General features: G+C 39.2%; 1 protein-coding gene across 1 annotated transcript in view; it reads right to left on the bottom strand.

Annotated features, from left to right (window-relative positions):
- Ddx46 (DEAD-box helicase 46) overlaps nt 1–26,551 on the bottom strand; it is a gene marked incomplete in the record, with an annotated part of 66,496 nt that overhangs the window by 30,776 nt on the left and 9,169 nt on the right. The window contains 11 exon segments of the mRNA XM_017801888.2: nt 3,758–3,840; nt 5,731–5,809; nt 8,002–8,123; nt 9,052–9,227; nt 10,259–10,379; nt 10,957–11,122; nt 11,876–11,989; nt 13,349–13,500; nt 17,532–17,697; nt 20,465–20,561; nt 24,070–24,213. Coding sequence (XP_017657377.1) covers nt 3,758–3,840; nt 5,731–5,809; nt 8,002–8,123; nt 9,052–9,227; nt 10,259–10,379; nt 10,957–11,122; nt 11,876–11,989; nt 13,349–13,500; nt 17,532–17,697; nt 20,465–20,561; nt 24,070–24,213 — 1,420 coding nt within the window.

Raw genomic sequence — 26,551 nt, 5'->3', positions numbered from 1 at the left:
AACTCTGATCATTTAAAAAAAAAAAAAAAAAAAAACCAACTTTGAGATGTAACTCAGAAGGCTGCTTGTTTAGTGTGCACAAAGCCCTGGGGTTGATCCCCAGCCCTGCATCAATTTGGCATAGTGACAAATGCCTGGAATCCCAGTACTTGGGAGGTGAAGGCAAAAGGACAAAAAGTTCAAGGTCATCCTCAGTTTATTATAGAGTTCAAGACCAGAGTGGGCTACATCAAACCTTGTCTCAAATAAACAAAACACCTACCTGTACTGCATCACACTTTGAGACAGAACTAAAACTTGAGGAGAGAGGATGGAACATAACTCAGTGGCAGAACACTTGTCTAGTATGAGTGAATCCCTGGATTGTGTCCTGAGCCTCCAAAAGAAGTATAACAAAAACACTTGTGCTAGGGCAAGGAACTGTGGAGGGGGTGTCACTCAGTAACAGAGCACAGACTGGACATACTGGCTGTTTTCATGTATCGATGTGTATATGCCCATATACATACACACACAGAGACACACACATACAATAAATCAACAAATCAATCAATCAATCAATAACATTTAAAAAATTTTAAAAAGTAGCAGGGCTAGAGAGATGGCTTAGCAGTTAAGAGCACTGGCTGGTCTTGCAGGGGCCCAGGATCAGGTCCCAATATCCACATGGTAGCTAACAACCATCTGTAACTCCAGTTCCAGGGAATCCTCCTCTCAGGCATTACACTCATGTGGTGCACTTACATCCACACAAGTAAAACATTTATACACATAAATACATATATAAATACAGAATGAATTTAGAATCTCATTTCTTTTTTTGTCAGTCCCACCATATATTTACGTGTGTGTGTGTGTGTGTGTGTGTGTGTGTATGAGTGTTTATACAGAAACACATGTCCCTTAAGGAGGGCAAAGCTTTGCAATCTGTCTCATTTCCTTATGCTCACCTTTTTTTTCAGTCTTTTTGAGACAGGGTCTCCCTGTAGCCCCAGCTGGCCTGGAATTTACTATGTAGGCCCAGCTGTCCTCGATCTCACAGAGATTTACCTGCCTGTACCTCCTGAGTGCTGGAATTAAAGGTGTTCACCACCATGCCCAGCTCTGCTCACTTTTAAATCTGTTTTTCTTTCTGTATCTCATATTTTATCATTTCCGTTGTCCTATCATCTTCAAGTTTACTGGCTCATTCTTCCACATATTCAAATCTCTTATAACATTTAGAACTATATGAATAAGTCTAAAATTTTTTCTTCAGTAAATAAAAAAGAAATCAGTCAGTTTGAAGATAGAGATAAACTAAGCAATCAAGTCATTTCTATGAGCCTGGTATTTTAAATATCTCATGATTTTATCTTCCATAATAAATACTCATTCTGTGTGTATTCTGTTTGAATGTGTAAATACATCTGTGTACTTGTACATGTGGAAGTTAGAGGGTAAGCCCAGGTGTCATTCCTCAGGAACTATCTACCTTTTTCCTTTTCTTGACATAGGGTCTCTCACTAGCCTGGAACTTGGCAAGGAGGCTAGGCTGGCCGTCATCTCTCTCCACCTCCCAGTGCCAGGATTACAAGTGCAGCAGCAGGCCTGGCTTTGTATACAGCATGTTCTGAGAATCAAGCTCAGGTTCTTGCAGGCACTTTACTGAACACACTGTCTCCTTAGCCCTAAAACCTCATTGTTTATCTTTTAATCTTTGCTAAGTTTAAGGCAATTTATTTGCCTATGTATATGGAAAAAGCAGAGTCCTACACCTAATGCCTATGTCACTGTACAGCTCAGCTTAGCACCCATGGTTTAATTCTTAATTTTCATTATGTTCTTGAATACAGACTCCTGCCTAGAAGCATCCTCCTGCCTGCCTATTCTCCAAAAAGAGGTCAGGTGAAGATTCTCTTCAGTAGTACTAGCTTTAACTTATATGATGGTGACTTTTCTTGCTATATATCCAAATAGTATCCTACAGCACTGAAGCTCTATCCTGAGTTTTCTAACCTATAAAGCTCACAAAATAATCATTAACCATTAATTTTCCTCTCTCCACAGGTTTTAATGATTTCAAAAAAACTCCAAACATTGTATTTCTCCAATTTACAGATGCTTATATAAACATACACAAAGAAAGTATCTGAGGGAGGAATGAGGAACAGTTGTTTACTTTGTTGAAAACTCTTCATTTTGTTTTTTTTATTCTTGTATTTTTGAGACACGGTTTCCCTATAGCCCCAACTGGTCTGGAACTCACTATACAGACCAGTCTGGCTTCGATCTCAGAGGTCTGTCTGCCTCTGCCTCCCTAGCACTAGGATTAAAGGCATGTGCAACCACGTCCAATTGTTGAAACCTTTTTACATGTGCTGACATGCATGCAAGTACTCACAAACATGTAGGAAATTATGGCAAGAAATGATTCAGTTTGCCTATCAAAGTTAAGAGTTTTTTTAACATTTATTTTATTTTTTGCTATGTGTATGTTTGCGTGTGAGTGAAAATGTATGCTATGTGTGGATACCCTTGAAGGCCAGAAGAGGGTGTTGGATGCCCTGGAGCTGAAGTTATAGGTGGCAATGTATGGATGCCAGGAACCGAGCTTGGGTCCTCTGGAAGAGTAGTAAATGCTCTTAACTGCTGAGCCATCTCTCCAGTCCAGAAAATGTTTTGAACTCATAATGTATCAGAAAGGTTTGACTACCAGATCTGCATAATCATAATATCAAAAATCTCCCATTATTTAGAAAGACATTAAAGGGCCCACAATTCCACCAAACATCTGATGCTTCAGTCCCCTCTAGTCTCTTTTCATAGATAGACCTCTTGCCCCTGCTTGAACATGTACATGAAAACCCTATTCAAGGGGTGGCAACATGGCAGAGGGCACTGGCTACCAAGCCAGAGTGCCCAAGTTTGATCTCTGAGCTCCACATGCTGAGGGAAGGAACCGACTCCTGAAGTTGCCCTCTGACCTCCACTACAATGCTGCAGAATGAACCCGCACAATATAAACATATAATAATAATATGCTATCCAATTGTGCCTCTCATTCTCAAAGCAACCACTTCTATCTTGAAACAATACTTGTTCAGTCCTTCCTCATTAAATTCAGGTCAAGTTCCCTCTGGCTTCCTACTGAGTTCCAGTCACAATCCTTGGGGCCAAAGGAATGTGATAAATGTGTGAAGAGCTGAAGCATAGCAGTCAGTCCTTAGTTTTCATACATAAGTAACACACACTATCTAGATTATGTGAGAAGTTAGAATCATGAATTAAAATAATGTATTGGAAAGATAATGAAAAGTATAAAATACAAGCATTTTTAATACTCTATTATTAGTACTCTAATTCTAACTTGACCAATGATAGTTTTAGATTGCTAAGGAAAACCTATACAATTCAAAATATAAATATATATTTAAATTCCATGTGTCACTAACACACAGTATTACCAAACAACAGAAAATAAGTATGAATTTCAGAAACCACAAACATTTCTTTCTCATGGCACTTACAAAATCCTAGGGACTGGAGGGATAGCTCACTGGTTAAGAGGACCCAAGTCCGGTTTTCAGCACACATATTGGCCAACTCACACCCACATTAGGCAGCTCACAACCACATGTAACTCCAGCTCATGATTTATCCTCTGGCTTCTGCACGCGCCTGCACTCACATGCACAAATCCCCACACAGACGCACATAATTGAAAATAAAACAAACATTTAAAATTTATAAAACAAAAAAGAAATTTAATGATTACCTGTGGTTCGAAACCCATGTCAAACATTCTATCTGCTTCATCTAAAACAACATATGTCACTCTTCGAAGATTTGTGACCCGACCTAAGATGAGAAGAAAAATAAAGAGGAAAAAAAAAACAAACCCTAAAAATCAGTCACAATTCATATTATGACTATCAAAAACTTTTAAAAACTGTAAAGGGAACTAAAATGCCTGACTTAATCAGAGGGGTAGGTTAGGTATCTTTAAACAGTGAAAAGAAATTTTGGTCTACAAGTCTTAATCTAGTGGCAAATACTTTCTGACATGGGTATATGAGGCCCTTTTACTTTGTCAAACTCGTCTCTTGCATACCATCATAGGGCCTGAAGAACCTGTAAAATTCAGAAAACAGCCCTCTCCAAAACACATCATAAAACTAAGACTGAGATGAAGCATCGAGCCACATCAGCCATTATCTGACAGCATCACCTAGAAAAAAACATATTAGAGATTACAGCGTATGTGTGGAAAGCAAGCTCCAGCGCTAACTACTTCAGAGGCAGAATACTTCTCTATCTTACTTCATAATCTACTTTCATCTAGTTAGAAGCTCCTTAAATGGGCATGTTAAACCATTAATGCAAAACAACTCAAATTGATATATTACACAAACCAAATAATAAATGCATCACATATAAATGTACTTCTCTATGCAAAGATACACATCAAATTATTAATTGCTGCTACTAGTTTAAATAAGTATTTCTGGCTTCTTAACCAGTAGAAACTAAATATACAAGAAATCCTTCCTAAAGATTAACATAAGCATTGCTATTAACTGTAGAATCAATCACCTGGCAAAAATATATAGTTATTAAAGGATAAACCAAAAAGACAGATAAAGGAAAAAGATAAAATTAATCAAGATGAATTTCAGGAGATTTAATCAATGCAGCATTGAAAAAAAAACAAGGGATTATTTAATCAGCATTCATTCCAAACTTGTCATATGCTACACAAGCACAATGACTTGTTGAACAACTTCAATGTCACTTTGCCAAACTCATGTAGAATTAGAATTAAGCTTATAGAGAAATTCAAGCAGAATGCTATTAGAAACATGCATTACTGTTTTCAATACCCAATTATGTATAGACTGAATAGTGCAATGGGAACCTTTTTGAAAGCATTTTCTTCATAAAGTAGACATGAGCCAAAATAAGTGCTTCTTAATATCTAATATTCACACTAACATTTTCAGCCTCCATTAGTGTTTGCAAGGTTGGGAACAGCATTAAATTACCTACCTTTGATGATTAAAGTCTCGGAAGCCCAGTTCTATAAATCTTGAAGGGCCTTTCTCCACAGAAGTTAAATAATGTCAACAGTTTAGTATCAGTTTTGATAGGGAATATTTTAACAAAGCATAAAATTTGAGCTAATAACATGCAATATTTACAAAAGACAAAATTTCTTGAAGCTGCAATATCTTAATCTGTCTAGTATTATAAAATACTGGTTTCTGTGGAGAATTTTGTAACAGAGTAGAATGCCACCCTTTTATTTTTATTTATTTTTTGGTCTTTTTGAGACGTGGTCTCCCTGTAGCACCAGCTGGCCTGGAACTCACTATGTAGACCAGGCTGGACTTGAACTCACAGAGATCTGCCTGCCTCTGCCTCCCAAGTGCTGGGATTAAAGGCATGTGCCACCACGCCCGGCTGAATGCCACCCTTTTAAAAGCAAGGAAGGCCACAAAAAAAAAAAAAAAAAGGGATTAAGAATCCAAGTGAAATGTTAAAAAGGTCATATAGAGATAGTTTTTGGAAAAAAAATTTAATTGCTAAAAATTATTCATGCTTTCAACAATAACTTGTTACAATACACATTTTAAGATACTATAGCTTCAAGAAGAAACACAGAAACCTTTGTTGGTTTCTCATGTCTGCTTTAACAAAAATATATAAAATTCAAAGACGAAAGAAAACAAAAAAATACCCCCAACTTACCACTGTTAGCTGCTAACATGTCAATCATTCGACCAGGTGTGCAAACAATAATTTCAGCACCTCTTTTCAGTTCAGCAATCTGATAAAACAGGATGAAATTTTATAGTCTATGCATCACTAATGCTTAAAAATATGTAAAAACAGCACATCTGGCTCCTGTATGGCTCCACAGGTAAGAAGGTGTGAGAAGACTCCCAGATTACCCCTGGATTCACTGGGCTGTTGGAGTCACTAATGGAATAGGGAACAGCAGCATGGCAGCACCGACACAAATGTGAAACCAATGAAACTAACCAATTTCACCAATTGTAATTTACAACTTTGCATAAAACCAAGATAGGAAGTTAAGAATAAGCAATAAAACATGCTAATACAGAGAGGTCAATGTTTTTCAAATTTAGGGTTGGCATTAGTAAATCATGGCATCAATTTTCTAAGTCACAGCCATCAATTTTAAAATGAAATAGAAATGTAAGGGGTTGTACATAGGATAAACATTTGCTTGACCTTTACATAAATACATACATACATGCCAGGTTATACTGTATGTACCAGGGTAGTCTCTTTTTCTTTTTTTATTACATTTTTTTTTTTTTGAAACAAGGTGTCATATAGCCCAGGATAACCTCAAACTCACTACACAACCAAGGATGGTCTTAAACGGTGGATGCTCCTAACTCCACCACCTGATTGCTGAGATCACTGGTGTTCATTTACCACACTTGGTTTATACAAAGATAAGGACTGAAACCAAAGCTTTATGTACACTAGGCAAGTACTATATCAACTGAACGGCACCCAAGTCCCTATACCAGGTTATTCTATAAATGTAATTTTGTTTCTTTGCTTGCTTGATTTATTTATTTTTTGGGTCTTTTTGTGTCTTTTATTTATTTTTTTATTTATTTTTTGTGTCTACCTGTAGCCCCAGCTGGCCTGGAACTCACTATGCAGACCAGGCTGGCCTCGAACTCAGAGATCTACCTCTCTCTGCCCAACAAGCACCGGAATTAAAGGTATGCACCACCACGCCTGGCTCATGCTTGTTTTATTTTAAAAATTGCTTATTTATGTCAGTTGTAGTTTGTCTCTTATCAATATACATATTTTAATTTCTGGCTTCAAAGTCATGGTCTCTGGAATCCTGGCCTAAAAGTCACTTCCTATAGTTATGGTCCCCAGAAACAGGTAATTCCTCTGTGGCAAAGTATTCCAGATGGGGGCTGGAGAGATGGCTCAGCAGTTAAGAGCACTAACTGCTCTTCCAGAGGACCTGGGTTCGATTCCCAGCACCCACATGGAGGCTACAAACCATCCTTAACTCCAGTTCCAGGGGAATCCGAAGCACTCTTCTGACCTCCACGGAGGCATTGCACTACACGGGTGCACTCACATACGTGCAAGCAATACACTCATACACATAAAATAAAAATAATAAATAATATATTAAAAAAAATATTCCAGATGGCATACTACTTTCTTCATATAGTTTAAGTCTTTAAGAAAGTAACTATCAGGCTGGAAAGATGGCTCAGAGGTTAAGAACACTGGCTGTTCCTGCAAAAGTCCTGGGTTCAAATCCCAGTACCCACATAGCATCTAACAGCTGTCCATAACTCACTCCAGTTCCAGGGGATCTGACAGCCTCTTTTGTCCTCCACAGGCGTTGCACGTCACGGGTGCACTTACTGCATGCAGGCAATACACTCATATACATAAAATAAAAATAATACATAAAAAGAATACCGAAGACCTCGACCAGGTGTGGTGGCACATGCTGGCTTCAAATTTGCAGTGATATTCCTGCCTCTACCTCCCAAGTTCCAGGATTACAGGTGTATGCCAATTGGCTATTCTGTATTTCCCCTCTGCCCCCCCCCTTTTGAGACAGGGTCTCCCTATACTATCAGCCAGTCTGAACTATGTAGACCAGGCTGGCCTCTATCTCATAGAGAGCCACCTGCCTCTGCCTACAAATATTGGGTTTAAAGGTGTGGGCCACCATGCCCAGCTCATCACTTCCCTTTTTAAAAACAGTCATTCTATGCAGTTCTAAGGCCTTCAGCTGGTGATCCTTCTGCCTCAGTGCTCTTAATATTGGGACTATAGGTACATACCACTGCACATGAACACAATTTATTCTTACAATTATTTTCACATGTAATACCCTTTAAGATTTTAGAAGTCACATTTAAAACACTAAAACAAAATAAATCACATTTACTTATTGAATCATTCAATTTGAGAAAAGACAGAAAAAATTTTAACTACCTGCTCACTGATTCCTGTTCCTCCATAAACACAGACCACTCTAAGTCCCAAGGTCTTCGAAAACTTCTTACATTCTTTAGTAATTTGTAAAGCCAGTTCTCGAGTTGGAGTCATGATGACAGCTGAAAAGATAAGTATGTCAAAAGCCTAACCACCAAAAATCCTTGAGACGAAGCTTTGAAATGTTCAATTTAGCCTCTGCAGTAAAGATTGAAGCTCACAGTCAAATTTGCTGGTTTTTAAATGTGAGTCTAAACACTCTGTTTCAGAAGCTTTATGATGGCAGAGATTGTGGTGAAGAACAAATTGGACTTTTAAAACATGCTACAGGAAATAAATGAAGAGTTAAATGCCATAGCCAACCCTCAGAAAAAGACTTGGTTGAACAGACTGCATATAGTTCTCAACTGCAAATCACAGACCAAAAGAGAATCGAGTAACTCACTGTGTTCCAGAAGCCAGACTGCTGCTTCCGGAACCACCTTGTTCTGAGGGGCACAGACAGAGAAGAAATGCACTGTGCATTTCTGTTTACACAGAAAGAGCTGAATAACTTCCAAAGCCCTACTAAAAGGTGCAGATAATAACTCTGCAAAAATGAACCAAGAAATCCAAATTTGAAAACCTAATCCTAAATAAAACAAAGGCACTATGGCCTTCTGAGGCCCCCCAAAAAACCCTAAGGAAAGACACTTCCCTACTAGTTTTCATGCTGAGTTTAAAATCTACTGATATTAGACTATGAGCAAACCTCAACACAAATCAACAGATAGATGCATGAGGAGTCTACCTGCTAAGTCAGAGTTTAAAACCTGAGCTGAGCCAGGACAGGCTGTTTTTGTACTTCTGAGATGTCACTCCAGAGCTCTGAAGATTCTCACTCCACCTGCTGGTAAGGGGAAATCAGCCCCAAAGTGCCAAATCGATAAAGAAAATGCATATAAACACACCTTTATTTTCAAAATCAGTAACTTCATAAAGAATCAGGTCTTTCTGATTAACTGACAGTAAAGACATGTTCAAAAAAATCAATAATGCGAAGAATTGTACCTATTGGCCCCTCTCCTTCTTCTAATGACCTCTGATCCATGATGTGTCTAAACATGGGCAAGAGAAAAGCAATGGTTTTTCCACTTCCTGTCTTGGCAATACCAATCAAATCTCTTCCAGACATTATAGCAGGAATGGCTTGGGTTTGGATGGGTGTGGGCTTTTCATAGCCATGCCTTAAAGAAAACCAAAGGAACACAAGGTCAGAATCATGATCTTTAGACCTCCTCAGAGGCCCACAAATATTAGCTCTTCTAAGTGTGGTATACATACATAGTAAAACAGTATTTGGTGCAGAGCAGATAAAGCCAAGTGTTAGGACAGCGAGATGGCTCTGTGAATAAAGGTGCTTGTGCACCCTAAGGTCAGACACCCTAAATTCAATCCCTGAATCCCACAATATGGCAGGAAAGAATGGACTCCACACACACAAAATAAATAATAAATAGATGAATAGAGTAAATAAGAATTTTTAAAGGAAAAAATTATTTGGCAATAAAAAGAATGAAGCACTAAGATTGTATAACATGGATGGACCTTGAAGACACTGATGAGAGATAAAACTACACATTGTATGATTCCACTTGTATGAAATATCTACTGGGGCTATACCTACAGAGACAGAAAGTAGATTAATGTTGCCTGGGGTAGTGGAGATGGGAGAGGGCTGCAAAAGAATGAAGGCCTCTTTGGGGGATGATGAAAATGTTCTAAAATTAGATAGCTGTACAATTCCATTAACACAGCACCAAATAGTATACTATAAATGGGAAACTTTGTATTTACATTGTATCTCATTAAAGCCATTTATGGAATTTTTTTTTTTTTTTTGGTTTTTTTGAGACAGGGTCTCCCTGTAGCTCCAGCTGTCCTGGAACTCACTATGTAGACCAAGCTGGCCTTGAACTCACAGAGATCCGCCTGCCTCTGCCTCCCGAGTGCTGGGATTAAAGGTGTGTGCCACCACGCCTGGCCATTAATGAAATTTTAAAGTGGACTGTGCTTAAGGATATATATAACTCAGTGGTGGAATACTTATTTCCCTGGCATGCCCAACTCCTATGATGGCTCCCCAGAACTGAAGGAAAACCTTTTCTACTTGTAGTAGACAACATTATAGCATATAATCAAAACCCAGAGAGATACTTGTGTGAAAGGGCTATCTGAGTAGGTCACTGAAAAATGTGGGTAACCACCAACCACTTACTTTTTGAGGGAATTTAAGATCTTCATGGAAATCCCACACTGGACCCATGATTTAATTGGTTTGGGACAACCTTTTCCTTTAACCGTAATGCCCTCCATTTCCAATCGAAATACATTCACTTCTACAAAACAAAAACCATATTAAAACCTCTTAAACACTGTTCTACTGGTGCTTCTACCTTTCAATGAGCATGGTAAGACAAAGAATCTTCAACTCTCTTCTAAAAAACTATCAAATATATTTCATAGAAAAACTACAGGAAAAACACTATCTCAGAGAAACAGGTGCAGCAATTACTGCTACAATAAGTTAAGGTCAAAGGGAAATACTCTTAGTTTCAACACTCTGGTTTTCACTTTTTCTTAATCTATAACAACAGAAATGAATGGTTGACAAGTATTACAACCACCTGTTCTCACAGCACAAGGTGCTTAGATTTTCTTTATTTACCCAACAACAGATTGGCAGCTCCTACCTCTCACATACCAGAAGACCTAACAGAAACATTTCATTTGCAATGACATGTAGAGTATTTTCAACCCTAAGAACACCACCTACCTGTACTAAATTCATTTTGCTCTTTTTAAACATACTTCAGAAAACATCTTCCAACTCACAGGCCTATCCACATTCACTCTGGGCAAAGTGAAACACAGCGTCTGATGCCACCACAAAAAAAAAAAAAAAAAAAAATTTACCTTCTTGAGACATTTTTGCTAGTTCTGGAACTTCAACATAAAAATTTTTTCTGAATGGTTCATACTCAATTTTTCCATGATCAACTGGTTCTAGAAGCTTTCTCTGTTTTGTCTGGTATCCTGTAAGAGCAGTCTGAAGATCAACTTCCTCCTCCTCTGAAGAATACTTAAATGACAAAAAAAGTGTATTATTAATTTCCCCACATAGGAAGCAGCAGTCCTAGTTTTCGAAACTCTCCTCTCCTAGAAACTACTCTTTATCTCTTTTTCATGCTTCCTAAAATAGACTAATTGTTCCACGAGACTTTCATAAGACTCCAGGAAATTTAAAAGCTCCTAACTTGAAAATCTCCTCAAATAATGTCTATGTTTTTGACTATAAATAAATCAGTTCCTTAAGAATTTTTAACTTAGTTTCTTTTTTAAAAAAATCTTTATACAGTTTTAATACCAATACAAAGCTAATATAACTCTCAGATGTCATTAAGTTTTGTTATTGTTCTCACTACATAAATATTTTTAAATTAACAGGAAGAATTTTCATTGATTCTACTCCTTTATTTCTCTGTAGCTCCAGCTGGCCTGGAACTTGCTGTGTAGACAAGGCTGGTCTCACTCTCAAGAGATCCATTGTCTCTGCCTCCCAAGTCTGAGCTCAAAGGCCTGTGCCCCCACCCCCTGCTGTATTGTTTATTGTGTACTTGAGATGAGCTAAGAAAGGGAAGGAAATGAAAAAACTAGGCGTAATCAAAGGCTGTAAGATGCTAGAACACTCTGCCACCTAGTGAGAGCTATACTACTACTGCAGTACTGGGAGCAGAAGGAATTCACCCTCAGAGCAGCTTGGATGACCACCAATGCTTTGTCATAAATACTTCTAGGAGTACCAGAAACAAAGTCAAAGGTATTGAAGAATCACCTCCATGGCATCCTGGTCATTCTCCATCAGCTCACCTTTCTTCTTATCAGAGTCTATAACAGCCTTTTTAGTTGTTACAACAGTAACGACTTTTGTGACTGTGGGCCCAGACTTCTAAAACGAAAAAGGGTTATAAAATATTTTGCAGAAGTGAAACAAAAATTACATATGTCAAATATAACACAATGTTAAATGTCACAGTTAATCATTCAAGCTAACAATAATTTAGTTTTTTGTGTTTTTCTTTTTTTGTCTTTTGAGACAGGGTCTCCCTGTAGCCCCAGCTGGCCTGGAACTCACTATGTAGACCAGGATGGCCTCGAACTCACAGAGATCCACCTGTCTCTGCCTCCCGAGTGCTGGGATTAAGGGCATGCAACACCATGCCCAGCAATAATTTAGTTTTTAAAAAGACCAGTAGCAATATGCTTTTTGCATAGTGTTAATTTTTAATGTTAACTATACTGTATTTTGTAAGTACATTCACAGTTGCAGAATTTATTGCATAATGTATAATTTTACATAACATTTAAAATTGTTATGAGTATTAGCGTTTTCTTTCCATGTTAAGTGTACCATGTGTGTACATGAAGGCCAGAAAAGGGTGCTAAATTCCCTGGAACTGGAGTTATGGAAGGTTGTTAGCTACCATGTGGGTGCTGGGAACTGAATGTGGGTACTCTGTAAGAGGTGTCAGTGCTCTTAACCACTGAGCCATCTTTCCAGCCCCTAACAGTTTAATTTTTAAGAAGACCAGCAGCATTTTCCTTTTCCTGAGGTGACTTCACTACTCTCTTGACCCAGAAAACCCTACAAAATCATGCAAGTCAAGAGGTTCCAATCTTCGTGTTCACTTTAAGAACACAGGTGAAACTGCCCAGGCCAGCAAGGGTATGTACATCCAAAGAGCCACCAAGTAACTGAAAGATGTCACTTTAAAGAAGTAGTGTGTGCCATTCCAGTGGTATAACAGTGGAGCTGGTAGGTGTGCCCAGGCCAAACAGTAGGGCTGGATACAAGGTTGGTGGCCCGAAAAGAGTGAATTTTTGCTACTCATGCTTAAAATTGCAGAGAGTAATGCTGAACTTAAGGGTTTAAATGTAGACTCTGGTCACTGAGTATATCCAAGTGAACGAACCACCCAAGATGTACCACAGAACTTACAGAGCTCATGGTCAGATTAACCCATACATAAGCTCCCCCTGCCACATTGAAATGATCCTCATTGAAAAGGAACAAATTGTTCCTAAGCCTGAAGAGGACGCTGCACAAAAGAAAAAGATATTCCAGAAGAAACTCAAGAAACAAAAACTTCTGGCACAGGAATACACTGAGCATAAAATAAATGCAGATAAAAGTAAAAAAAGTAAAAAAAAAAAAAAAAATACCAGCAGCAAATCAACAGTAAGACAACACAATGATAAATTCAAGTTCTCCTAGTAGCTCAGAAATCTTTAGAGAAAAATCCCATACCTTTTCATTTCCTGCGCCTCCTTTTACACTTCTCATGTTAAACTTTTTTACTTCTTCTTTCACTTCTTCCATGTAAGCATCTAATGGATCTAATTCCTCACCCTCCATTTCATTTCCTTCCTTTTCAGCTTCTGCAGGATCATCTTCATCATCTAAAATATCAGAATATATTTTGTGTTTTATTTTTATTTTTTTTTTATTTTATGTATTATTTATTATTTTTATGTGTATGCATGTATTGCCTGCATGTAGGTAAGTGCACCCGTGTCGTGCAATGTCTGCAGAGGACGGAAGAGGCTGTCACATCCCCTGGAACTGGAGTTATAGACAGTTGTTAGCTGCCATGTGGGTGCTGGGATTAGAACCTGGGTCTTTTGCAAGAACAGCCAGTGCTCTTAACCGCTGAGCCATCTCTCCAGCCCCCTATATTTTGTGTTTTAAAAGAAAATACATGGGCCAGTATGATAGCTCAGTGGGTAAAAGTGCTTGCTGCATAATTGTGACAACCAAAAGTGATCCCCTAGTCCCACAGTGGAAAGAGGGAACTAACTCCTGAGAGTTGTCCGCTTACCTCAATTATTTGTGACACACACAAATAAATTTAACCCAAAAAATTTTTTTTGTAAGAAAATATACCACATTTCCTTCTATAATTTTGATGACTTTTCTCCCACTGTCCAAACATTCCTTTCCCAGGCTAGTTCAAGTGCTCATACTTGGAAGTTTCTACCTTTTTTGGTTTGTTTATTTGGGTTCTTTTGAGATAGGGTCTCAGCTGGCCAGGAACTCACTATATAGCCCAGGCTAGCCTTGAACTCACAGCAATCCACCTGCCTCTGCCTCCTGAGTGCTGGGATTAAAGGTGTGAACCACAAGGCTGGCAGTTTTTACATTTTCAAACCATGCACGTATTACTGCTGAACAACAGTGAGCAAAAAAAGAAGACAGACACTATAAACTACAGTTCTAGAGTTTATGGCTATATTGCTAAGATAACTAAACACTTTCTTTGCTAAATGACATTTGTATGTATGTACACGTGCACATACGTGTGCAGGTATGTGGCAACCAGAGGTCAACCTAGGCTATCATTCCTTAGGTGCCATTTACCTTGTTCACCTTGTTTTTATTTATTATTTTGTTATTGTTCTTTGTTTTGTTTTGTTGGCAAGGTCTCCCTAGTCCCACCCTACCTAGAATTCACTATGAAGACCAGGCTGGCCTTGATCTCACAGACACAGAGATCCACCTGGCTCTGCCTCCCAAAGGCTGGGATTAAAGGTTTGTGTCGGGGGCTGGAGAGATTGCTCAGCAGTTAAGAACACTGGTTGTTCTTGAAGAAGACCCAGGTTAGAATCCCAGCACGCACATGGCAGCTAACAACTGTCCGTAACTCCAGCCCAGGGGATCTGACAGCCTCTTCTGACCTCCACAGGCACTGCACGACATGGGTGCACTTACCTACATGCAGGCGATACAAGCATACACATAAAATAAAAATAATTAAAAAAATAAAATAAAAATAAAGGTTTGTGTCCCATCCAGCTTATTTTATTATTTTATTGTATTTTAGGTTGTTTTTTGAGACAAGGTCTCACTAGGTGGCCCTGACTGCCCTGGAACTCACTCAAGTAGACCAGGCTGGCATTGAACTCACAAAGATCTATACTGCTTGCCTCTGCCTAGAATTAAAGGTGTGTGCCACCATGTCCAGCAGTCATCTTTTTTATTTTTTAAGGTGTATGAGTGTATTGCCTGCATGTATAGTAAGCGCACCCATGTCATGCGATGCCCACAGGTCAGACAATGGCATCAGATCCCCTGGAATTGGAGTTACCGATGGTTGTTAGCTGTCATGTGGGCGCTGGGAACCAAAACCAGGTCCTCTGTAAGAGAGGAACCAGTGCTCTTACCTGCTGAACTATCTCTCCAGCCCCAGTTGCCTTGTTTTTTGGAGACAAGGTCTGCTACTTGGTCTGGAGTTCACCAATTAGGCTAGGCTGATTGGCCAGTGAACCCAAAGGATATGCCTCTCTCCCCATCCCTAGTGCTAGGATTACAAGGGTGCAGCACCATGCTTGGCTTTTTTACATGGATTCTGTGGTCAAACTCAGATCCTATGTTTGTACAACAAGTAACAATTATTATTTTTCTTGCAAGTACCTTTCAGTTACAGAAAGAAAAAAAAAAGGGCACATGTCACTCTTTTTTTTGCCTTTTTTTCTTTTTCTGAGACAGGGTCCCCTGTAATACCAGTTGTGTTTTGTTTTGTTTTGTTTTGTTTTTCCCTGAGACAGCATCTTCCTGTAGCCCCAGATGGCCTGGAACTTGCAGTGTAGACCAAGTTGGACTTGATTCTAGATATTCACTTGCCTCTTCCCTGAGTGCTGGGATTAAACATTACCATGCCCAACACATAGCACAAGAAGAGAGAGAGAGAGAGAGAGAGAGAGAAGGAGAGAGAGGGAGGGGGTGTATGGGGGGGGGGGGGAGAGAGAGAGAGATTTATGTTTGGAACTGTCACAGAATAATGACCAAAATTCTGTTTTCCTGTAAGATTTCACAATCTTCCACTTTACTAAAAACTCAAAATCAAAATCAGAAATGGAAAAGCTTTCCTAGCATATGCTAAACCCTGGATTCAAGCCCCAGAACCACAAAGACAATAAAAAAGATATTTTTTCGGGGCTGGAGAGATGGCTCAGCAGTTAAGAATACTGGTTGCTCTTGCTAAAGACCCAGGTTCAAATCCCAGCACCCACATGGTAGCTAACAACTGTCCCTAACTCCAGTCCCTGGGGATCCAACAGCCTCTTCTGACCTCCTCAGGCATTGTACGACATGGGTGCACTTACCTACATGCAGGCAATACATGCATACACATAAAATAAAATAAAGCTTTTTAAAAAAAAAGACATTTTCCCCCTTAAAAAAAAAAAATCTCCCCCTATAAAAACTTAGAAGTGATATTTTAAAAGCACACCCTTAACTTAGTCTCATTATTAACATTTATACTGGTAGCAAAAATATTAAGAGATGTCTACAAACTCCACAAGCACTTAACCATGCACTCCAAAGTAAAAGCAGTGATTCTTACTACTACTTTACAATTGAAATGTTAGCATCCACTAAAAAAGGTATTCAAAAATCTCCAGTTGTAAAGGCATGGTAGCTTGCACCTACAGTCCCAGCTACTTGGGAAGCTGAGAGAAGGTTCAATTGAGCCCAGTAGTTCCAGGACAGCCTAGAAAACAGTGAGAGCCCCATATCCAAAATCACAAGAACCTTAATACAAATCCAGCAAATCTACTTCTAGAACACAGGTATACTCAGAAAAAATTGAAAACACAAACTCAAATATTTATATGCATACCAATGTTCAAAGAAGCATTATCCACAATAATCCAAAGGTGGAAACAACCCAAATGTTCAACAACATAAGGGTAGATAAATAAAACATGGCATAAAATGGGCACGGTGGCACAAGCCTGTAATTCCAGCATTTGGGAGGCTGAAGTAGGAGGACGACAGGTTTGAGTCCTAACTGGCTTATAAAGCAGGACCCTGTTTCAAACATGAAAAATAAAAACATATAGCCAGGCAAGGAGGCAGGTGGATCTCTGATTTCTAGGTCAGTCAGAGCTACACCGTAAAACACTATATCAAAAACAAAAAGCATCATATTCATATACTGATTATTCAGCCATGGAAAGAAAAGTGGAATGTGCTAAAGTATGAATAAACCTTGAAGACAGTAATGCTAAACAAGCCAGATTCAAGAAAACACATTACGATCCCACTTACATGAAGAACATGGGCAAATCCATAGAGACAGAAATAATATAGAGCCAGGATGGCAAGATGCTTAACGAGTAGAGAGTTTCTAACTGGGATGCTGAAAAAGCTCTGAAAATGGACAATGATGGTGGCTACACAATATTCTGAACAGACTGAGACAATGTTTAATACTTACAAGCAATACAAGCAAACATTTAATACTTAAAATGGTTAAATGGTTAAAAGGTTAAAATGGCTGGGGATGTACCTCAGAGCATTTGCTTAACATCCAAAGACCCTGGCTTTGACCCTCAGTTTGGGGTGAAGGGGTATGTGTTAAAATTGCAAAAACTACTTTATATATATTTTCCACAATAAAAAAGCCCCATCCAAATTCCAAATGTACCATCATCATCCTCTAAACTCCACTTTTTCCCTTGTTTCATCTCTTCGATTTCCTTTTTCAGTTCTCCTATGTTTTCCATGGCCTTTTTACGCTGTTCTTCTCGCCATTTTTCAACTCTTTCTTTTCGCTTTCTCATTTCTTCCTCCAGCTTATTCTGGTCAAAGTTCTTGGGAGAGGGAAAGAGAAAGAGACAGAGATAGAGAAACAAAAAGTGGGAAAAATCAAAATCACAATCAGCATTAACAATTATATTCCACATGAGATTCTAAATAAGTTCTCCAAAGTCTATAAAGGGAAAAACACATGGTTTCTAAATTTCTGAATGTAAACCAAATTTGTAATCAGTCACCTTTCTAATTATATTAAAATCAGGGCAAGTGAGATAGCTTAGAGGGTAAATATGCTTACTGCCAAGCCTGCTGACCTGAGTCCTATCTCCCTGGGATCTACAAGGTAAAAACAGCACCGGCTCCTGTGAGTTGTCCTCTGACTTCTGCACTTGTGTGCAACACACACCCCACCACAAAAATAAATAAATAGGGGCTGGAGAGATGGCTCAGCAGTTAAGAGCACTGACTGCTCTTGCAGAGGACCCGGGTTCGATTCCCAGCACCCACATGGCGGCTACAAACCATCCTTAACTCCAGTTCCAGGGGAATCTGAAGCCCTCTTCTAACCCCCGCAGCTTTGCACAACACAGGTTCACTCACATACATGCAGGCAACACACTCATACACGTAAAATAAAAATAATAAAATATTTAAAATAAATAAAAAAATAAATGTTAACAAAAAAATTTTTTTTCTAAAAATCAAATCACAAAGCCACACCTGGTCATGCACACCTGCAATCCTGGGAAGCCAGGGATAGTTCCAGGCCAGCCTAAGCCATATAGAAAGACCCTGAGAAAGAAAAGAAGGGAGGAAAGGAATAATAAAAAGCAGGCTGGAGAGATGGCTCAGTGGTTAAGAGCGCTGGCTTCTCTTGCAAAAGACCCAGGTCCAATTCCCAGCACCCACATAATGGCTAACAACTGTCCATAACTCCATTTCAAGGGGATTCGACTCCTTCTGATATCCCAGCACTGCACGAATGGGTGCACCTACCTACCTACAGGCAATACACTCATACACAAATAAAAATAAAGTATTTCTTAAAAACAGATAAAAATATTTTCAATGAAGAATGCCAAAAGGCAGATCTCAGAACTATATATTAATCTCGTTTCAATCATAAGAAATATGTACAAAAGTTACAGATTTTTCACTCAGAATAAAACAGAATCAACTGGCAAACATTTTCCCAATTGTCAGGTTTAAATCCCAAGACATGTTGTTTTCTTAGGCTTTAAGTCAAAGTTTTCTGGAAACAACCATTTTAAAGTCTTCATTGCTCCCAAGAGAAGGAGACAGGCCTGGAGAGATGACTCAGTGGTTAAGAGCATGTACTGCTCTTCCAGAGGACCCAAGATCAATTCCCAACACCAATGTCAGGTAGCTAATAACCACCTGTAATTCCAGCTCCAGGGGATCCGATACCTCTATCCTCTGTGGGCTACAGCATTCATGTGCACATACACATACACAGACACACATATACAGATACACACACATGCATAATGGCTCACAAGATTGCTTTGAGTTTGAAGTCAACCTGGCCTACACAATGAATCAGGGGCCAACTAGAATCAGGGCTGCTTCCCTAGCATGCACAAAGCCCTGGGTTGGATCCCCAGTATCACATAAATGGGGCATGGTGGGCACACACCTGTCTGTAATCCCAACACTTGGGAGGCAGAGGCAGGAGGATCAGGAGTTAAAGGTCATCCTCAACTACAGAGCATGAGATCCTTTCTCAAAACCATCCTCTCTAAAGAAGAGCCTCTGAAACTGCTTTTTCTCAAGATCATTCATTCATTCAAAAACAGAAACTAGCTACAAAGCCAGATGCCCAGACCTCCCTTATTCTGCTTAGAAGTACTTGCCCCTGAAAAAGGAACCACAAAAAAAGAGAACACACTAAGCCAGGCAAGGTGGCACCCACCTTTAATTCTAACACCACTGGGGAGGCAGAGGCAGGTGAATCTCTGTGAGTTCAAGACCAGCGTGGTTTACATAGTGAGTTCCAGGTCAGCTGGGGCTACAGGGAGACCCTGTCTCAAAAAGACTGAGAGCGAGGGCGAGAGAGCGAGAGAGAGCGAGAGAGAGCGAGAACTAAAAAGCAAACACAAAAGCTGAAGCAATAGCATATTCTAAGGTAAGCAAAAGATACAGACAATTCAAAAGAAAGGCACACAGTCAGTAAGCTTAAGAAAACATTAAATTTGTTCTAGTTGTAGCATCTAAATATTTGCTCATTTGAAAACAGAAATAACAGTAGCAAATATCAATTATTTCCTAGTAAATAAATTTTTAAAAAGGCATCCCCATGTTGGCAAAGATGTTAAGGAAAAATACAGTCATGTGCCTAAACTTTAAAAAAAAATTAGCTATTACTTATTAGTGTGTGTATGCAAGGGCACACATGCCATAGAATGAGTGTCATCACGGTCAGAAGACAATTCTGTGGAGTCAATTCGAGTTCTCCATTTTTTTGTAGGTTCTTAGGCTCTAACTTAGATCACCAGACCTATGTGATAAGTGACTTTACCTGCTGAACCATCTCCCTGGTCCCATATGCCAAAATTCTTGAGCCTAAATTTATAATTTTTTGAGGCCAATTTGACACTATGTACGTGGATTGATCACAATTTTCTAAAAACATAATATTTACAAAAATGCATAATTTTTCAGAAAAATTTCTTATCAAGACTTATCTTGCTGTTTTATGATTGTTATCAATTATCTAAAAATAAAGCACATAACATTAAGAAATAATGTCACAGTAGAAACAAGATTAATATTCTATACTTATTTTAAAGTTAGTGGACATACACCAGCATCTTTTTCTTTTTCATCTTCCTTATCATCTTTGTCTTTTTTCTTCTCTTTAGAACTTTCCCCGCCTTCTGTTTTCTCTTTGGACCTAGACCTACCAAAAAGAAAAAGAGAGAGAGGGTAAAAAAAGATGTATCATATATTTGTGCTTGAAACTACAACACTCGTTAAAATTCCTTTTTAATTATTTAATTATTTAGTGTATGTGTATGTGTGTACACGCCACAAGGCATGCATCTGCATGTCAGAGGACAACTTGCAGGAGTCAGTTCTCACCTTCTACCATTTGGATCTAGAGTTCATCAAGCTTGGCATCAAATGTTTTCACCTGCTGAGCCACTTTGCCAGTCCTACGATATTCATTTTAAGACTACTTAATAGACTTGGGTTCCCTTTTTTTTTTTTTTTTTTTCCAGAAAAATAGGACTTTTTTGTTGTGCCCCAGTGTCCCTAACACCTTCCCCATCAGTTTTAAAAACCGTGAGCAATTTGGTGAGTCTGAGGCCAGGACCCATTGGGTGTCCAGATCCTGCTGTCCTTAGGGCCAGAGGTGCCATAGAGGTGGATGTCCACCCAACTAGGGCCCCACAGGTTCATGGCTGGGCCCCCAGGGCTAAAAGTCCAACTGGACCACAGTGTGGGCCCTGGGTACAGCGGGTTCAGGGGCAGGTGCTGTGGGTGCCAGGCCTAGGGCGCCTAGGGAGCGAATGCTGCTGACAGGCGGGGTGGCCTTGGCCTGGCCTGATGTCTGGCCGCCGAGTTTCGTTTTCTTTTTTTTCCAATAATCAATTATTTTCATATCTCAATAACAAATACTTTGACATATGAGATAAATCTTTTGACACGAAGGGCAAACATTACCAAACATTTGGAAACAGAATTACGAAATTATAATTACAAAATTTAAACACGAAAGTAAAATTTTAGTAATTTATTTATGCAGAAATATTTAAAAATCACAATAGGCTTACATTTTCACTTAGGTCTCCAATAATGAATGAAATGTTTTAATTTTAATGTAATAAAATTAATCTCCCCTCTCCCCTTTATGATCAGTGTTTATGTGGTTTACAGAATTCCTTTCAGGTTTGATGAAGATACCCAGAGATGAAAGATATTCTCCAATATAAACTTCTAAAGGATTGCCATCTAATTATATTTGCCATCTAATTTGCTCTTTATTCTGCCTGGGACTGCTTTCTGTGAACACAGTTAGGCAAGCAGTTCTATTTTATGAGACTAGCGAACAGCCCTAGTGCCATTTATTTTAAAAACCTTTCTCTACTGACTGTATTGTCTCCTGTCACTACCAAATTACCTTATACATGGTTTTTTTTCTGGGCTCTGTCTACAGTTTTCACTGTTCTATTTTCTGTATCTACACAAATACCTAATATTACCCTAAATTTTCTAACTGTATGACATGTTTTTTATTGATATGGCAGAGGGGAGTCCTCCAATCTTGTTCAGAATGTTTCCTTTTGTATTTCTAATTTGCATGTGTCCAGGAGTGTGCAGCTGCACATGTGTAGAAGCCAAAGGCCAACCTTGGGTGCTGTTCCTCAGGAGCTACCCACATTGTCTTTTGAGACAGGGTCTCTCACTTGCCTGGACCCTGCTGTTTTAGGCTAGGATACACCTGTCTCTCCTCCCCAGCATTGTTGACTGCCCACACACAACACACTGTTTCATGTGGTGCCAGGGACTGAACTAAGACCAAGTACTCTACCAACTGAGCCATTTCCCCAGCCCCATTTCTAATTTTATGATGAGTTTATAAAAAAATATCCTTCTACTCATGTCTGCTAAGAAGCTTTAAAACATGAATATGTTAAATTTAATAGAAACAGGGCCTGGGCAGATAGCTCAATGGGTAAACTGCTTACTATGCAAGCATGAAGACCTGAGGTCAGATCCCCTATGGCCAGATGAAAATTGTGGGAAGAAAATTCCCAGGGATTCACTGACCATTCCCACTCAATAGTCAATATTCCAGCAAAGGCAGGCAGATTCTGTGAGATCCAGGGCAGCCTGGTCTGTATAGAGTTCCGGGCCAGCTGGGGCTATAGGGAGACTGTCTCAAGAAAAATGAACTCAATATAAATAAATAAATTAAATAAATGAATAAATGAATGAATGAATGAATAAATAATAAATAAATAATCAGTAGTGGCTTCACCTAAAGAGATAGAGTGCTGAGTTAGAAAGAAGTGAAATGGAAGGGATACTGATGTTTGATTTCCTGACCTTAACACATGGGTATTTACTTCATAATTATTTCAAAGTTAATTACTTCATTCACTTCTGAATTTAAAAACACACACACTTTTAATTTTGTTATTGCATGCAAGTGTGTTTGTGTGTGTGAGTGATAGCACACATGTAGAGTCCAGAGGTCATCTTTATAGTCAGTTCCCTCCTTTCACTTCAGGTGAGTTTTAAGAACTGAACTAAGGTCATCAGGTTTGTATGACAAGTGCTGTACCCACTGAGCTGTCTTATCAATCCTTTGGGTTTGTTTTTTTTTTCCTGAGACAGAGTCTTGCTATGCAGTCCTAGCTGGCCTCAAACTCCAGCAATCCTTCTGCCTCAGCCTGCAAAGTGCTGGGCTTGAAGGTATACATCACCATGCCTAGCTGGCTTTATTTTTAATTTCAAGAAATCTCAACAATATTACACTGACTTTGGCAAAATAAAAGTAAAACGAACAAATTATTGGTGAGAGAAACATGAATAGCAAACATGTTTATCAGACAAAATATATTTAAAAATCTAATATTACTAGCATCCCAGGAAACATACACATTTAACACACACAAACAAAGGTCATCCATTCTAAATAGCAATTCAGTAATGTGTATGTGGTGGTTTGAATGAGAACGTTCCCCACAGGCTCCAGTTGGTGGTACTGCTCAGGGAAGTTTTAGCTGGACCATGAAGCATGTCACTGGGGGTAGGTTTTGAGAGTTCTTAAGCCTTGCCAGATTTCCAGTGGCTCTCTGGTTCCAGTGCCTGCTTGAAGATGTGATTACTGGACTTTCTATTCTGGCCATCTCTGCTGCCATGCCTCCCCACCATAATGGACTCTTCCCTCTCTGGAACTGTAAGCCAAATGAGTTCTTCCTTCTGTAAGTTGCCTTGGTCATGCTGTTTTACCACAGCAACAGAGAAGAAACTGATACAGTATACCATGAATTTAAATAGTTATTTGTCAACAACTATAATAAATAACTGAGAAAATAATCTCAGGAAGAAATTCTGGGGCTAGAGATGTAACTCAGTGTAGCGTGCTTGCCTAGCCTGTGTGAGGACTAGAGTCCAATACTCAGCACTGCCCCTACAAAAATGTTCACAAAATGTCTGACCATTAATAATACATAAATGAGACTATAACGCACAGTTTTAAAATCAATTGAATCTACTGTTTTCCAAAAGAATTTTAAACCTCACAACCTAATTAAAACTTCGCCAACAGTTCAGAGTAAAAGTCAAACTTGTATAATTATTTGTAAGGATAAATTTAAAGGGCAAAGATAAAAAGACACAGGGAGGGGAATCAGTTCCCACCTCGTACAACAGACACAGTCCCAAGCCAGCATTACCTATTCTCAGCCTTCTTGCTTTTACCGCCAGGACTGGAGGAGCGGGAACGCCGGCCCCGGCTTCTACTCCTTGAGCGCCTCCTATCTCGGCTCCGAGATCGTCTTCGCTCTCGGCTTCTGTCTCTCTCTCTGCTTCTGGAACGCCTGAAAGGGGAACACTTTTCATTTATATTTGTGGCTGAGAGGAGCTAGTTCAGATAACTGTCCCATATTGAAAAAAGTTTCTTAAATTATGATCATTATTAAAGGCAAAGATCTCAATTAGGAATCAAATGAGCCAGTTCCCACAAGTACTCAATGATAACATGGGGAGACTAATTCCATAATGATGTTTGTTTGAAAACATAACAAACCTGTAATAAGAGTTATTTAAAATCTACAGTCTATAGTATAAAAGCTAATTTTCAAAGACAATTTAAGACTGGGAATATAGCTCAGTATTATTACACTTGCCTAGCATGTGCAAGGCCCCAGGTTTATCCCAGCAGGAGGGAAACCTACCCGCCAAGTATAAGGATAAAAAGAATACGACTGGGGTTGGGGAGGAAGATCACTGATCTAGTGACCAGGAGGCAGTAATTTCTACCAATGTACTGCTAGCAACCAGCGAGACAGAGGTCAGCCCTCCAATTCTGAGGATCTCAGTTTCCTTATCTAAAAAATATGGACAATTCATTACAAAAATCTCAAAACTGGTTTTTGTTTGTTTGTTTTTAGCCCTGGCTGGCCCAGAACTCATTCACAGATCCTCCTGCCTATGCCTCCTGAATGCTGGGATTAAAGGCATGTGCCACTATGCCCAGTCTGAAAACAATTTTTAAAAAATATTTTATTGTTGCTGGGCGTGGTGGCGCATGCCTTTAATCCCAGCACTTGGGAGGCAGAAGCAGGCAGATCTCTCTGAGTTCAAGGCCAGCCTGGTCTACATAGTGAGTTCCAGGACAGCTAGGGCTGTCTCAAAAAAAACTTAAAAAAAAAAAAAAAAAAAAGATTTGTTTTTATTTTATGTGTATGAGTATAGATGCACCCATGTTGTACAATGCCCATGGAGGTCAGAAGAAGGCGTCAGATCCCCTGGAACTGGCATTATAAACAGTTTTTAGCTGCCATGTGGGTGCTAGGAACCAAACCTGAGTCCTCTGCAAGAGCAGCCAGTGCTCTTAACCACTGAGCCATCTTTCTCTACACCCCCTAAAATATTTCTTGTTCTAAAATTTTGTGATTCTAATTTCACATAAAAAGTCAGTAACAGCTGGGCATGGTGGCATATGCACTTGGGAGGTAGAGACAAATGAATCTCTGTTAGTTCGAGACTAACCTGGTCTATGTAGTGGGTTCCAGGCTAGCTGGGGTTACAAGGAGACCCTGTCTCAAAAAAAAGACTAAAAAAATCTGCAATACTGTAGTGCCCACCTGTGGCTAAGGGAGATAACCCACCATTGTTCTAAAATGATGGATAAATCTTTTTTCTCCCTATCTGAATGCCTTTTCGAGGGAACTGACACTGATTCTAGCCATTCCAAAAGCTATCAAAGTGCCTGAAAAGCAAATCCTGAATCTATCACTCTCAAGTCCAGACTTGGTAGACAAAAGAAACATGAGGAGGAATCCAATGGAGGGATGCTTTTGAAAGCTCTCATCAAGAAATTTCAATGGACTCTGATATGAACATTTGAAATTTGCCCTGCTCTGACTTTTTTCTGGGTGTTGGGAATCAAACCCTGTCTAGAACTTGTAATGCTAACTACTCTTGCCTTTACTTCTCCTTCACATCTCCTTGGTACCAGTCAAGGATTTTCTTTTCTCCCTACAGTTAAGAGTTGTGCAATTTGAGAGGTAGATCCACTGAAGGGGTACCCCAATTACCTCACCCTGCATCCCTATTCAGCATGGAAGAAGCCAGAATGGTCTGTGTCCCTATTCCCTATTGGCAATCTGGGTAACCTCTTCAGGGGATGGTGTGGTAAGAATAGGAGGTAGGAATTGGCTATGCAGTTAGGGTAAAAAGACCCAAAAGAAAAGTAGCCAGTTTCTTGGTTAAATATCAAAATGTCCTTGGGCCTCTTAGCAACATATACTGTTCCAAAGGCCAAAAAATCAAAAGTACTTGGGAGCTGTTATCTTGTCCCTAAAAGATTTTAGGGTTACCTCTTCAGAGCTCCATAAAAAAAAAAAAAACATGAAGTTGTCAGAAAAAAGTGATATGGGAGATATGGGAGGAGTTGGAGGGGAGGGAGTGGGTGTAGGTTTGATCAAAAATACATTTAGCAACATATACTGTTCCAAAGGCCAAAAAATCAAAAGTACTTGGGAGCTGTTATCTTGTCCCTAAAAGATTTTAGGGTTACCTCTTCAGAGCTCCATAAAAAAAAAAAAAACATGAAGTTGTCAGAAAAAAGTGATATGGGAGATATGGGAGGAGTTGGAGGGGAGGGAGTGGGTGTAGGTTTGATCAAAAATACATTTTATGCATGTATGAAAT

The sequence above is a fragment of the Nannospalax galili genome, unplaced genomic scaffold, assembly GCF_000622305.1.
Source record: "Nannospalax galili isolate Female #2095 unplaced genomic scaffold, S.galili_v1.0 scaffold1830, whole genome shotgun sequence".
NCBI lineage: Eukaryota > Metazoa > Chordata > Mammalia > Rodentia > Spalacidae > Nannospalax > Nannospalax galili.
This window is presented reverse-complemented; position numbering and strand designations above follow the sequence as displayed.